At 42.7% G+C, this 14555-nt stretch overlaps 1 protein-coding gene across 4 annotated transcripts; it reads left to right on the top strand.

Annotated features, from left to right (window-relative positions):
• Nucleotides 1-473: 473 nt before the first annotated feature.
• LOC115178312 (uncharacterized) lies at nucleotides 474-12972 on the top strand. Of its 4 annotated transcripts, XM_029739441.1 has the most exons (9): nucleotides 474-609; nucleotides 1010-1327; nucleotides 2778-3170; nucleotides 3328-3627; nucleotides 6651-6752; nucleotides 6988-7018; nucleotides 7415-7464; nucleotides 7589-7623; nucleotides 12317-12972. In XM_029739441.1, the coding sequence occupies exons 1-9, from the start codon at nucleotides 540-542 to the stop codon at nucleotides 12419-12421; spliced, it is 1404 nt and encodes a 467-aa protein (XP_029595301.1). In that variant the 5' UTR covers nucleotides 474-539; the 3' UTR covers nucleotides 12422-12972. The 4 variants fall into 4 exon arrangements, with proteins under 4 accessions (XP_029595301.1, XP_029595304.1, XP_029595302.1 ...); XM_029739444.1 differs by lacking the exon at nucleotides 3328-3627; XM_029739442.1 differs by lacking the exon at nucleotides 6651-6752.
• Nucleotides 12973-14555: the final 1583 nt, after the last annotated feature.

The raw sequence follows: 14555 nt of genomic DNA, 5'->3' as shown, positions 1-14555 counted from the left end.
TTCACCTGGCCAGTTGGTCACATACACAGAAAAAGCAGGTGTTCTTAATGTTTTGTACACTCAGTGTATGTCTCATGCTCTGTGTACAATATGCATGGATCCACACACCAGGGATATTCTGTGGTCTTGGTTTATTATTATATGATCTCACATCGCATTAACAAACCCCTTAAAAGGAAGTGTGCTTGTATGTTGTACTTCCCCTCAGTCCTATTTTAAGACACACACACACACACGTACGCGCGCACACACACACACACACACACACACACACACACACACACACACACACACACACACACACACACACACACACACACGCACACCCCCCCCCCCCCCCCCCCACACACACACACACACACACACACACACACACACACACACACACACACACACACACACACACACACACACACACACACACACACACACACACACACACACACACACACACACACACACAGCAGATCCTGTTTGCCTCCACCTAGAGCAGATGTTTCCACATCCACACAGAAGAGAGACTGTTTGCTCCTTCAAAGATGCTTGTCTGTCAATACCATCTCTCACTTTGGATATTTGTTCTGCTTATCTGTTATCTACAACTTTGGGGTAAGTACTTTGAATATGAATTTACTGACACCTATGTTGTAGATTTCAGGGTAAAGTAGTTGAGCCATTTCAATGATGTTTGGCATCAGTTCTGTCATCTTTATTTCCTGACAATTTAAGTAGTCTATTTGGATGGGGTAATGTGATCCTAGATCACAGGAGGTTGGTGGCACCTTAATTGGGGAGGACGGGCTCGTGGTAATGACCGCAGCGGAATTAGTCAAATGGTATCAAATATATCAAATACATGGTTTCCAGGTGTTTGATGCCATTCCATTTACTCCGTTCCGGACATTATTATGAGCCGTTCTCCCCTCAGCAGCCTCCTGTGTCCTATATCTGTTTAGTGGAATGCAGTGTTTACTATTAGTGGGTCTCACACTTGACTGCTCCTCCCCAGATACAGCATCCTCAGACCTCCTCCCGGTCTCCCCCCCAACACCCTCCCTTACCCAGGCCTCCTCTGTAGGCAACACCGTCCTGGGGACTGTGGTCCTGGTTTGTCGGGCCCCCGAGGGCCCTGGAGGGACCCTGTTCAGACTCCACCGGGTTAAAAAGCTGGTGGACACCATGACTTTCCCCAGTGAGAGACAGGAGGCCCAGTTCACAGTGAGAGTGAGGGAGGATTCCGCTCGGGAGCTTCTATACTGCTGCCTGTATCAGAACAGCCAGGGGAAGTATAGCCCATACAGCCACTATCTGACTCTGAAACAACAAGGTGAGTTTTATAGTTATATAGTGAGTTTTATATTTATGATTGATGATTTTTGATCAGGTAGTTGAGTACGGTGGAGCCGTGGATCTGGGACAGAAACTACGGCAAGCACCATGATCACTACAAATAATGATGATAATCAGTCACAGAAATCTTTTTCTGCCATTTATCGTAACAGTAAATGGAAATGCTATTTCAAAGTGAGAAACGGTTCAGAGGTTTATGCTAGGTTTAAAGCCACTTGTGGTGGAAGTCAATAAACACTCCTATCTGCTTCTCCACCACCACTAGCAAAACTGCCATAGGTGTTCTCAGTGGTTACATGTGTGTGTGCTTGAATGTGTGTATCGTACTGTTACACCCTGCAGGTTATATAGAAACCACAAACATCAAGCTTGACAGTTCAGGCAGGAAGTGTGAATGACAACACAGGGTAAACTTAAATGGCAGTTCTCACATTACCTCAGAGACTGGATATACAGCTTCTGCTAAATATCCAATGTCTAAATGTATAGTTTCAGTACATAATGCCTATAGACTACTATGCATTTGGTTTGATAAAGTTTATTACAAAAGTAACAAGCTCTTGAATTCATCTCCTTGGAGTTGAAAGGAAGCTCCCTTCTTTACTTTTCTTATAGTAGGAAGACTTCACCATTACAACCCCTTTATAGCAAATCAAATTTCAAATCAAATCAAAGGTATTTATAAAGACCTTCTTACATCAGCTGATGTCACAAAGTGCTGTACAGAAACCCAGCCTAAAACCCAAATAGCATGCAATGCAGGTGTAGAAGCACGGTGGCTAGGAAAACTACCTAGAAAGGCCAGAACCTAGGAAGAAACCTAGAGAGGAACCAGGCTGTGAGGGGTGGCCAGTCCTCTTCTGGCTGTGCCGGGTGGAGATTATAACAGAATATGGCCAAGATGTTCAAATGTTCATAGATGACCAGCAGGGTCAAATAATAATAATCACAGTGGTTGTAAAGGGTGCAACAAGTCAGCACCTCAGGAGTAAATGTCAGTTGGCTTTTCGTAGCCGATCACATTCAGAGTATCTCTGCCGCTCCTGCTGTCTCTAGAGAGTTGAAAACAGCAAGTCTGGGACAAGGTAACATGTCCAGTGAACAGGTCAGGGTTCCATAGCCGCAGGCAGAACAGTTGAAACTAGAGCAGCAGCACGACCAGGTGGACTGGGGACAGCAAGGAGTCATCAGGCCAGGTAGTCCTGAGGCATGGTCCTAGGGCTCAGGTCCTCCGAGAAAGAGAGAGAGCGAGAGAGAGAGAAAAAAAGAGAGTTAGAGAGAGCATACTTAAATTCACACAGGACACCGGATAAGACAGGAGAAATACTCCAGATATAACAGACTGACCCTAGCCCCCGGCACATAAACGAATGCAGCATAAATCTCTCTCTCTCCCCCTCTCCCTCTCTCTCTCTCTCTCTCTCTAGGTGTAGCCTCTCCTAGAGCTCCTCCTCCTCCTCCTTCCCCTCCTCTCCTCCCACCCCTCCTCTCAGTTGATCCCACAGGTGGTCAGGTGAAGCACGGCCAGACGTTATCCTTCCACTGCTCCCCCCCTCCTCCTCACTCCCAGCAGAGCCCTAAACCAGAGGCCTTCCTACTGCTGAAGACAGCTAAAGCGACTGGGCACGCCATGGGGAGCTTCATGGTCCACCCCCAGGCCTCCCTGGTGTCCCAATCCACAGCCCAGACCGGGGCCTTCCACCTGGGGCCCGTGAGGGGAGGCGAGGGGGGGTCCTACACCTGCCTCTACCAGGTTATAGTGCCTCGTCGGGGACCGGCTAATTCAACCGCCAGTCATCCAGTTCTTGTCACGGTCACAGGTGAGAGATCTGGTTGAGGGGTGAAATTTCAGCTAGACACTGATATAATGTCAGTTATGTATTGTATTCCCAATGGTTAAGGTTAGAATTGTGTGTGAGAAAAATCTGATACCCATACTCTCTCTCCATCTTTTCTCTGGTGGGCTTGCCATCCCAGAGCTGTTGCCGGTGCCCACTCTCTCTCTCCAGAGCCAGGCTGGGGAGTGGGCCTTGGTGTGTACTGGCTCACCTGCCTTCCCTGGTGCCCACTTCTCTCTATACCGCCTGGGAAGTACCTTCCCTGATGCCACCCGTAGTGCCCCCGCTACCCGATATCGTGCCCTTTTTGCTCTCTCATCCCTGCCTGCCCAGGACAGCCCGTTGTCAGACCAGTACCAGTGCCAATACAGTTCCCTGCTGGGAGCAGAGTGGAGCCACTCAGAGAGAAGTCCACTGCTGGCTGTGCCTAGAGCCATAGGTCTGCATTTCTCTGATGTCTGTGTCTGTCTGAGCCTGTGTGCATCTACTCATACCACTCAAGAGGCAGCCTTGAATTATTTTTCATCTATAATAATGTCACTGAACCACTACAGTCAACAAATCACCTCTGACTGGCTACTGATGTTAGACACAGTGGGGGCCTGATGTTTGGTATTAGACACAGTGTGGGCCTGATGTTTGGTATTGATATTTGACACAGTGTGGGCCTGATGTTTGGTATTGATGTTAGACACAGAGTGGGCCTGATGTTTGGTATTGATGTTAGACAGTGTGGGCCTGATGTTTGGTATTGATGTTAGACACAGTGTGGGCCTGATGTTTGGTATTGATGTTAGACACAGTGTGGGCCTGATGTTTGGTATTGATGTTAGACACAGTGTGGGCCTGATGTTTGGTATTGATGTTAGACACAGTGTGGGCCTGATGTTTGGTATTGATGTTAGACACATTGTGGGCCTGATGTTTGGTATTGATGTTAGACACAGTGTGGGCCTGATGTTTGGTATTGATATTAGACACAGTGTGGGCCTGATGTTTGGTATTAGACACAGTGTGGGACTGATGTTTGGTATTAGACACAGTGTGGGCCTGATGTTTGGTATTAGACACAGTGTGGGCCTGATGTTTGTTATTGATATTAGACACATTGTGGGCCTGATGTTTGGTATTGATGTTAGACACAGTGTGGGCCTGATGTTTGGTATTAGACACAGTGTGGGCCTGATGTTTGGTATTGATGTTAGACACAGAGTGGGCCGGATGTTTGGTATTGATATTTGACACAGTGTGGGCCTGATGTTTGGTATTGATGTTAGACACAGTGTGGGCCTGATGTTTGGTATTGATGTTAGACACAGTGTGGGCCTGATGTTTGGTATTGATGTTAGACACAGAGTGGGCCTGATGTTTGGTACTGATGTTAGACACAGTGTGGGCCTGATGTTTGGTATTGATGTTAGACACAGTGTGGGCCTGATGTTTGGTATTGATATTTGACACAGTGTGGGCCTGATGTTTGGTATTAGACACAGTGTGGGCCTGATGTTTGGTATTGATATTTGACACAGAGTGGGCCTGATGTTTGGTATTGATGTTAGACACAGTGTGGGCCTGATGTTTGGTATTGATATTAGACACAGTGTGGGCCTGATGTTTGGTATTGATATTAGACACAGTGTGGGCCTGATGTTTGGTATTGATGTTAGACACAGTGTGGGCCTGATGTTTGGTATTGATATTAGACACAGTGTGGGCCTGATGTTTGGTATTGATATTAGACACAGTGTGGGCCTGATGTTTGGTATTGATATTAGACACAGTGTGGGCCTGATGTTTGGTATTGATATTAGACACAGTGTGGGCCTGATGTTTGGTATTGATATTTGACACAGTGTGGGCCTGATGTTTGGTATTAGACACAGTGTGGGCCTGATGTTTGGTATTGATATTTGACACAGAGTGGGCCTGATGTTTGGTATTGATGTTAGACACAGTGTGGGCCTGATGTTTGGTATTGATATTAGACACAGTGTGGGCCTGATGTTTGGTATTGATATTAGACACAGTGTGGGCCTGATGTTTGGTATTGATGTTAGACACAGTGTGGGCCTGGTGTTTGGTATTGATATTAGACACAGTGTGGGCCTGATGTTTGGTATTGATATTAGACACAGTGTGGGCCTGATGTTTGGTATTGATATTAGACACAGTGTGGGCCTGATGTTTGGTATTGATATTAGACACAGTGTGGGCCTGATGTTTGGTATTGATATTAGACACAGTGTGGGCCTGATGTTTGGTATTGATATTAGACACAGTGTGGGCCTGATGTTTGGTATTGATATTAGACACAGTGTGGGCCTGATGTTTGGTATTGATATTAGACACAGTGTGGGCCTGATGTTTGGTATTGATATTAGACACAGTGTTGGCCTGATGTTTGGTATTGATATTAGACACAGTGTGGGCCTGATGTTTGGTATTGATATTAGACACAGTGTGGGCCTGATGTTTGGTATTGATATTAGACACAGTGTGGGCCTGATGTTTGGTATTGATATTAGACACAGTGTGGGCCGGATGTTTGGTATTGATATTAGACACAGTGTGGGCCTGATGTTTGGTATTGATATTAGACACAGTGTGGGCCTGATGTTTGGTATTGATATTAGACACAGTGTGGGCCTGATGTTTGGTATTGATATTAGACACAGTGTGGGCCTGATGTTTGGTATTGATATTAGACACAGTGTGGGCCTGATGTTTGGTATTGATATTAGACACAGTGTGGGCCTGATGTTTGGTATTGATATTAGACACAGTGTGGGCCTGATGTTTGGTATTGATATTAGACACAGTGTGGGCCTGATGTTTGGTATTGATATTAGACACAGTGTGGGCCTGATGTTTGGTATTGATGTTAGACACAGTGTGGGCCTGATGTTTGGTATTGATGTTAGACACAGTGTGGGCCTGATGTTTGGTATTGATATTAGACACAGTGTGGGCCTGATGTTTGGTATTGATATTAGACACAGTGTGGGCCTGATGTTTGGTATTGATATTAGACACAGTGTGGGCCTGATGTTTGGTATTGATATTAGACACAGTGTGGGCCTGATGTTTGGTATTGATATTAGACACAGTGTGGGCCTGATGTTTGGTATTGATATTAGACACAGTGTGGGCCTGGTGCTGGGCATTTTATATGTAGCCTACTCTACAGAGGTAGGACCTTAATTTGATCACCCTGTTGCAGGACATTTCAAACTTGTAATCCATTTGAGGTAAAGACTTCTGAAGTTTGTAATTTCCACAGATTTGTCATTACGAAATGTTTTTCAACTTCTACAAAAATGTCCAATAATTATAACCTGGAAATTACAACAACATTTCCTTTTGCTGCAGGATTATTTTCCTGCTGTAGCAAACTGGCTCAAACTAAGATAAGTATGTATGTGAGGGCTTGTTGATTGACAGGTGATATTGTCTTTCTGGTAGGGCTGACTGGTGTGGACTGGCCTCTGGTGTTGAGTTGTCTTTCTGTTGTGGTTCTGTTCTTCATTGTACTGGTGGGCGTGGGTGTGGTAGTGCAGAGGAAAGGTAATGTTACACCTGTTAACCTATACTCTGTTCCCAGAACAGTTTGTGCTCTCTTGTCAACCAGGAGCGGTTTACCTTAATAGGAGTTGGCAGGACAGCACAAACTGATCTGGGACCAGGCTAGTAAACCTTTAAAGAAATGTCCTTTACCATTCAAAATATGACATCACTGACTGTTCATTCCACCTTTTTCACTTTCTAATTCTCTTCTCTCATTTCTCTTCTCATTGTGCAGTTAAGGTAATAGCGGAAGAAAAGCGTAAAAGGTGGGTGTTGGATCCTCAATCTATGAGACTAACTTTCAGGGAAGTACAGTAATATCATAGAGCATGAGATGTTTTAGAATAGTATTTCTAATTGTATTTCTCCCTTTAAAATAGTATTTATATTAGTATTTCTCCTTTTAAAATAGTATTTCTAATAGTATTTCTCCCTTTAGAATAGTTTTCTAATAGTATTTCTCCCTTTAGAATAGTTTTCTAATAGTATTTCTCCCTTTAGAATAGTTTTCTAATAGTATTTCTCCCTTTAGAATAGTTTTCTAATAGTATTTCTCCCTTTCGAATAGTTTTCTAATAGCACTTCTCCCTTTAGAATAGTTTTCTAATAGTATTTATCCCTTTAGAATAGTATTTATAGTAATATTCTTCTCTTGTGTCTAGGGAGGGGGCTCTTCTATGGGCCGAGCTTAATTCCAGGGACCATGTTCTTGGTGAGTGTTTTTAAGCAAATAGAGTGATTCAGTGATTTTATGTCTCATAATGCTTTCATGTAGTCATCATCACTGACATCCTTTCTTACATCATTCTATTTGTTTGTGTGTTATTGTTTTCCAGACCTTACCCTCAAACATTTCAGCATTACCTCTCAGGTAAGGTCTTTCTCTCCAATTCAACTGAATTGACTTTGTTATTTATCTAAAAGGTAAACCTACTCTCATTGACTTCCTGCACCTTTTGGACACCTAAGCAACAACCACACATCTGATAATAATACATCTCTCTCTCTCTCTCTCTCTCTCTCTCTCTCTCTCTCTCTCTCTCTCTCTCTCTCATAGGCTTTATTGACATGGAAAGTTAAATTACTTACATTGTCAAAATATACATATATAAAAAATTGAGGGACCAACAGCAATAACAATAGTAGTAGTGGAAATGGGACTACCATTAACAGCAACTACAAAAACAATGTTCATGAGAATAATAATACATTAAAGAAATGTTAGTAGACCAGTCTCAACCTGACTGAGGAGCCACATGGCATGGTATGAAAGGCAAAACAAAATGGGAAATATTATGGACCTTACACTTTTCACTGGCTGAACCTCAGGTTGTGTGCTCCCTGAGTCTGTACCTAGTCAGTGTTTCCCTCAGTTTTTTAATCAGTCACAGTGGTCAGATAGTCTGACACCATGTACTGTCCGTTTAGAGCCAAATAGCATTGAAGTTTACTTTGCTTTTCTTGTGGTGTCTTTCCAATAGGTGATATATTTTTTTTTTTGCTTTGTGATGATTTGGTTTGGCCAGATTTTCTGAGTGCTGTCCTGAGGCTCTATGGGGTTGGTTTGGGTTAGTGAACTGAGCCTCAGAACCAGCTGGCTGAGGGGACTCTTCCCTTGTTTCATGTCTTGACATTGTAGGGCTTTGTGATGGAATGTTTTGGGGTCACTTGTTTTTAGATGGTTGTAAAATTTGATGGCTCTTTTTTCTATTCGAATAAGGAGGGGGTATTGGCCCAATTCTGAGTTTTTCTTTGCACTTGCAATACAGTCTTGCAAAACTCTGCATGCAGTATTTCGATTAGATGTTTGTCCCATTTAGTAAATGTATTATTAGAGAGCAGATCCCATTCTTCGCTGCCATATAGAGCAATTGGTTCTATAACTGATTGGAAAATTTTGAGCCAGATTCTAATTGGAATTTAGATTTTAATGTTCCTTTTAATGGCATAGAATGCTGTTCTAGCTTTGTCTCAGCTCGTTTACAGCCATGTGAAAGCTACCTGTGTTGTTGATAGTTAGTCCTAGATACATGTCGTTTTTGGTGTGTTCTAATAGAACTGTGTCCAAATAGAATCATTATATTGAGGTTTTTTAGGTTAACGGTCAGATCACAGGTCTGACAGAACCTGTGCAGATGATCCAGGTGCTGCTGTAAGAGACAGCAGCACCAGGTCATCTGCGTACAGCAGACACTTGATTTCGGTGTGTGTGTACGGTGAAACCAGTTGCTGCAGATTCTTCTAATGTTTTTGCCAATTCATTAATGTAGATGTTAAATAGTGTTGGACTTATTGAGCAGCCTTGTTTCACTCCATGTCCCTGAGAGAAGAAGTCTGTTTGCTTGTCGCAAACCGCATATTTGTTTTTAGTGAACATTGATTTAATAACATCATTATGTTTTCCCTCCAATACCACTTTCTATTAGTTTATAATAAAAAAATACTTGTGTGTCAAATTGAATCAAATGTTTTCTTGAAGTCGACAAAACACGAGTAGATTGTGCCTTTGTTTTGGTTTACTTGTTGGTCAATTAGAGTGTGGAGGGTGTAAATGTGGTCTGTTGTACAAAAGTTTTTTTTTTTTATCTGGCTTCTGCTCAGGACGTTGTGTTCATCAAGGAAATGACATAGTCTGCTATTTATGATACTGCAGAGAATTGTCCCCAAGTTGCTGTTAACGCAAATTCCTCTTTAATTATTTGGGTCAAATTTGTCTCCATTTTTATAGATTGGTCTGATCAATCCTTGGTTCCAAAAATAGGGGAAAATACCTGCAGTGAGGATAATATTGAAGAGTTTGAGTATAGCCAATTTGAATTTGTGATCTATAAATTTGATCATTTCATTTAAAATACCATCAGCACCACAGGCCTTTTTGGGTTTGAGACTATATCGTTTTTCCAATAATTCTTCTTCTGTAGTTTCGGGTATACACAGGATTCTGATAGTCTTTGACTGCTGATTCAAGTATTTGATATTTTTCTTGTATATCTTTTTGTTCTGGGCTCTTTGTTATATTGCTGTAGAGGTTTGCAAAGGTGATTTCTCCACATATCCCCATTTTGGATAGCCAATTCCTCCTGATGAGGTTTGTTTAATTTATTCAAATTCTCCCGGAAGTGGTTTGATTCTATGGATTCCACAATTCCATCCAGCTGATTTCTAATGTGCTGTTCCTTTTTTTGTTCTTAGGGTGTGTTTGTATTGCTTCAGTGTTTCCCCATATTGAAGGCGTATATTTTTGTTGTCTGATTCTCTGTGTTTTGCATTAGATATATTTCTCAATGACTTTCTTCGATTTTTGCAATCATTATCAAACCATTTTTTTATTATCTATTATTTTTGGCTTGCTCTTATGTTTCTTTAGATTAGCCAAGGAGGCTCATTTGTCAAATATAAAGTTTATGTTCGAAACTGCCAAATGTAATAGTGTGTAGTTCTTCTGCTGTTCTAGCAGTCAGGTCTCCACAGACCAGCACGTTGTCTTGGGCCTGAAAGTGACTAATCTCCCCCTCTAGAATGGAGAAACTCTCTTCATTGAAGTAGGGTGACTGAGGGAGGGGAATGTATGAGGCACAGAGGAAGATGTTTTTATCTGTTAAGATAGCCTCCTTGTTGATTTTTAACCAGATAAAGAATTATCCTGTTTTGATCAATTCGATTGAATGATTTAGTTCAGATGTATACCATATTACCATTCCACCTGTGTGATTTCTTTTAATTTGGTGGATGGTACAATTATCTCCCTATAACCTAGTGGACAACCACAATATCAACATCATCAATTTACTTCAGGAAGTCTGGGCTTCTGCTCTTTAGCCCAAAAGCAGACTTAGACTTAAATCCTTGTAAATTCCAACATGCAACATAAAAATATTAAATAACAGTTTTTTCTTTACCTCAAAATTAGATAAACACTCACAATCCAAGAACCATTCAAATATGATTTTTCAATTAACATAAACTCTTATTATTCAAATATGATTTGTTTATCATTTAAGATAGCATTTGTGTCATGCCACTTGGGTGGATGTAGTGTGAGGAGGGTGGAGTTATTGTGCTCATCTTACCATGACCCTCGACCTATCACATGTGAGTATAGTAGACTCAGCATGTGTTTAATGTCACTCATGTCGTTGGTGGGCTGGGCCAGTTGCTCCTCACACAGTTTGTGCGTAGCTCTGCCTGCTGGGCTCTGGCTCCTTCAGGTGTGGGACTGCCGGGGGGGGGGGGGGGTTGAAGCTGGGCTGGGCTGAGCTGAGCTGAGCTGGGCTGGGCTGAGCTGGGCTGGTCTGTGCTACACTGGCTGTGGTGGGCGTTGAGGTTGGTAGTGCTGTGGCCGTGGCTGGGGGAGCCTGGGTGCTGGTCTGGGGTGTTGCCTTAGTGATCTTGGGGGGTGGAGATTGCTTTGCTGTTCCTGGGTGGAGAGGCCGGGCTGCGGTTTAAAGTGACGTCCTTGAGAGTCTTGGCAAGGATGGGGACTGTCTCCCAGTACAGGTGAACATGGTCCTAGAGACAGTCCAGATCGAGGGTGGGATGGTGGGCCAGGCGTACATTGGCATTTATTCTTTGGATTGTGGAAGTCATTCCTCTGTAGAAGGGTTGACACCACGATCCTTGAGTTGGGGAAGATTGCGGAGGTCTCTCTCGCTCTCATTTATGGGTTTTATCGGCATGGGAAACATATGTTAACATTTCCAAAGCAAGTGGGGTAGATCATTTACAGTAAAATTAACAGTAAACATTACACTCACAGAAGTTCCAAAATAATAAAGACATTTCAAATGTCATATTATGTCTATATACAGTGTTGTAACATTGTGCAAATAGTTCAAGTACATAAGGGAAAATAATGAAACATCAATATGTTTGTTTTCAGAATGGTGTTTGTTCTTCACCCTTTTCTTGTCACAACAGCAGTGTGCACGTAGCCTGTCTTCTCTTTAGAGCCAGGTCTGCCTATGACGGCCTTTCTCAATAGCAAGGCTATGCTCACTGCGTTTGTACGTAGGCAAAGCTTTCCTTAAGTTTGGGTCAGTCACAGTGGTCAGCTATTCTGCCACTGTGTACTCTCTGATTAGGGCCAAATAGTATTCTAGTTTGCTCTGTTTTTGTTGTTGATTCTTTCCAATGTATCAAGTAATGATCTTTTTGCTTTCTCATGTTTTGGTTGGGTCTAATTGTGTTGCTGTCCTGGGGCTCTGTGGTCTCTGTCTGCCTCCCTACTGAACACAAGCACGCTTTGAGAACTTCTCATTACTGCTCCTCTGTGACCTGGGCCAGCCTGCATGGGCCCTCCTCCTCTCGTTAGCTGTAATCATCTCATTAATTAGCTTGATGAGGTGGACTTATTAAGCTAAACCCTCTCCCCAGACAAGGTGCTAGTATATGGGTTACTGTGGACAGAGTCACCACAATGCTGTCGTCGTGACTTCATGTGAAGCTATAATCCATCAGGGGAAACAGACTGTCTTTGGATCCTAAAAGAGTCTTCAAAAGGAAGTGTTTAGATTTTACGTAATGAAACCGCATTTGTGTGTGTGTGTGTGTGTGTGTGTGTGCAGGAATGGGGTAACGACGACAGAGCAGCAGAGACAGCAGAGACAGCCTTCAGCAGGTCCCCTCCATGGAGAACTCTCTCTACGTTTAGCAACACACCATCCTCCTGACCTCCTTCATCTCTCCCTCGTTCCCTCTATTCTCACTCGTTCTCTCTCTGTTCCTTTTTCTGTCCATCTTCTTATGTCTCTCTCCCTGACCCTTCTCATCTTTATACAGTACTTCTCTTCACGCTCCCTGATCTCTCGTTCTCTCTGTCTCCTTTTCTTTCCCTCTCCATCCTTCTCTTCTCTCTCTCCCTGAACCCTTACCCTCTCTATCCTTCTCTTCTCTTTCCCTGAACCCTTACCCTCTCTATCCTTCTCTTCTCTTTCCCTGAACCCTTAGCCTCTCTATCCTTCTCTTCCTCCACCTTTTGGACATCTAAGCAACAACCACACATCTAATCATACATCACAACTCTCTATCTATCTATGGGAAACATGTTCTCTCTGTTTACATTTTTGGCTGAAAACCTAGCCGTGATTTCCACATTTCCTCTAACATGTGTTTCGTTTCACAAGTTTGCATTAGGTCCCTTTCACTGAATCTTATTGAATTTCATAAGTTGTTTCATGTACATAAAATCTATTTTATAATAAAAGCTGTGGGGTAATTCTAATCTAGCTGCTTCATAGGTCATTTGTGTTTGAGTGTGATGCATGTAGACTTATTTTCACTCTTTACTGAAAGTAAGGCCACATTTAAAAATGTGTGAACTTTCCCTTTAATCAAGAGTATTCATTTGCCCAACAATTGTTTTTACATTGAAGTCCCTTGAAAGAGACACTAGAGGGCACTCTCCATGAAGAGGTAGTACTTTTACAGCGATAGCTTCTCTTTTACAATTTGTCAGTTGGAAATGATGGGACATGCATCAGTTCAGCTCCACCTCACCAATTGAATGTCTCACCCACAGTTATTGTCAGTGGAAAAACTTATAGAGGGCCAGGTTACAGCAAACGCTAGACCTCTGGAACAATGTGTTCACAATAAATACAGGAGAGGAAACCACATATTGTGATGTATTATTATCAGATGTGTGGTTGTTGCTTAGATGTCCAAAAGGTGCAGGAAGTCAACGAGACACACTGCTAGCCCGATACTGAGCGATAACACAACGCGTTACTAAAGGTAGAGAGAGGAGAGAAGTATTATGGTGATACATCACTGATACTTGTTTATGAGTTTCTATTACAGACTATAAATCACACAAGTAATAGTAGCATCATTGTACCGGTGGCAGTTGGTCAGAAAGGATACTCTGTATGACTCCTAGTTGTATAAGTTGGACAGGGTTACATGGGATCGCTGCTAGCCGGACCTGTGAGTTACAGGTGGCCGTGAGATAAGAATTCAGGAGATAAGAGCTGCTGATGATGTATGTGTCCCAAATGGTACCCTATTCTTGACATAGTGCACTACTTTTGACCAGGGCCCATAGGGCTTTGGTCAAAAGTAGTGCACTGCATAGGGAATAGGGTACCCACTAATCCAGCGCTACTGTTTAAGTCAAAGGGCTGCTCTATATTCAAAACACTCCACATGAATATGAGTTAATGGATGACCTGAGCACCTTATTTCTTTACTGTAATACTTCACTGTAGTGTTTCACTGTAATACTTTACTGTAAGTATATTGCCTACTATATGGTGACACCTGGCTGTGACCAACACGTCACCCTATGGGGCCTGGTCAAAAGTAGTACACTACATATAGGGAATAGGGTGCCACTTGGGATACAGCTCAGGAATTTTTGTTGTATGAATATGTAACGACCTATGATGGATTGAATAAGTGATGTGATTGTTGAGCACAAATCTACAAGCCCTCAGGTCAGGACGAAGGTTGTTGTTTCAGCAATACCCATTGGCTTATTGCCCGGAAGGAAGCAGAAATATCATTGTTTTAAAGGTGTCTGAAAATGGAGATTGTACAGTAGGACCACTACACCCTTGCTGAGCATCGATCATCACATTCCTGAAAGATACATGGCGTTTATTTAGGGTCAACACCGATGCTTTTTTCACACATCGTGCTAACCCTGTCAATACCGGGATTTTCACATGGTCCTTTATAGCACAGTTCCAGCCACTATGGATGAATAACCAGGCCAGCTCAATACAGCTCGGCTCAGTAGTGTGAAAGTAGTATGACCCTCCCTCTTCAACCATAAGATATTCAGTAGCTCTAAGAGTACGACTC

This window comes from Salmo trutta, chromosome 38 (assembly GCF_901001165.1).
Source record: "Salmo trutta chromosome 38, fSalTru1.1, whole genome shotgun sequence".
Taxonomy (NCBI): domain Eukaryota; kingdom Metazoa; phylum Chordata; class Actinopteri; order Salmoniformes; family Salmonidae; genus Salmo; species Salmo trutta.
Note: the sequence above shows the minus strand (reverse complement) of the source record. Positions and strands in the feature narration are given on the sequence as shown.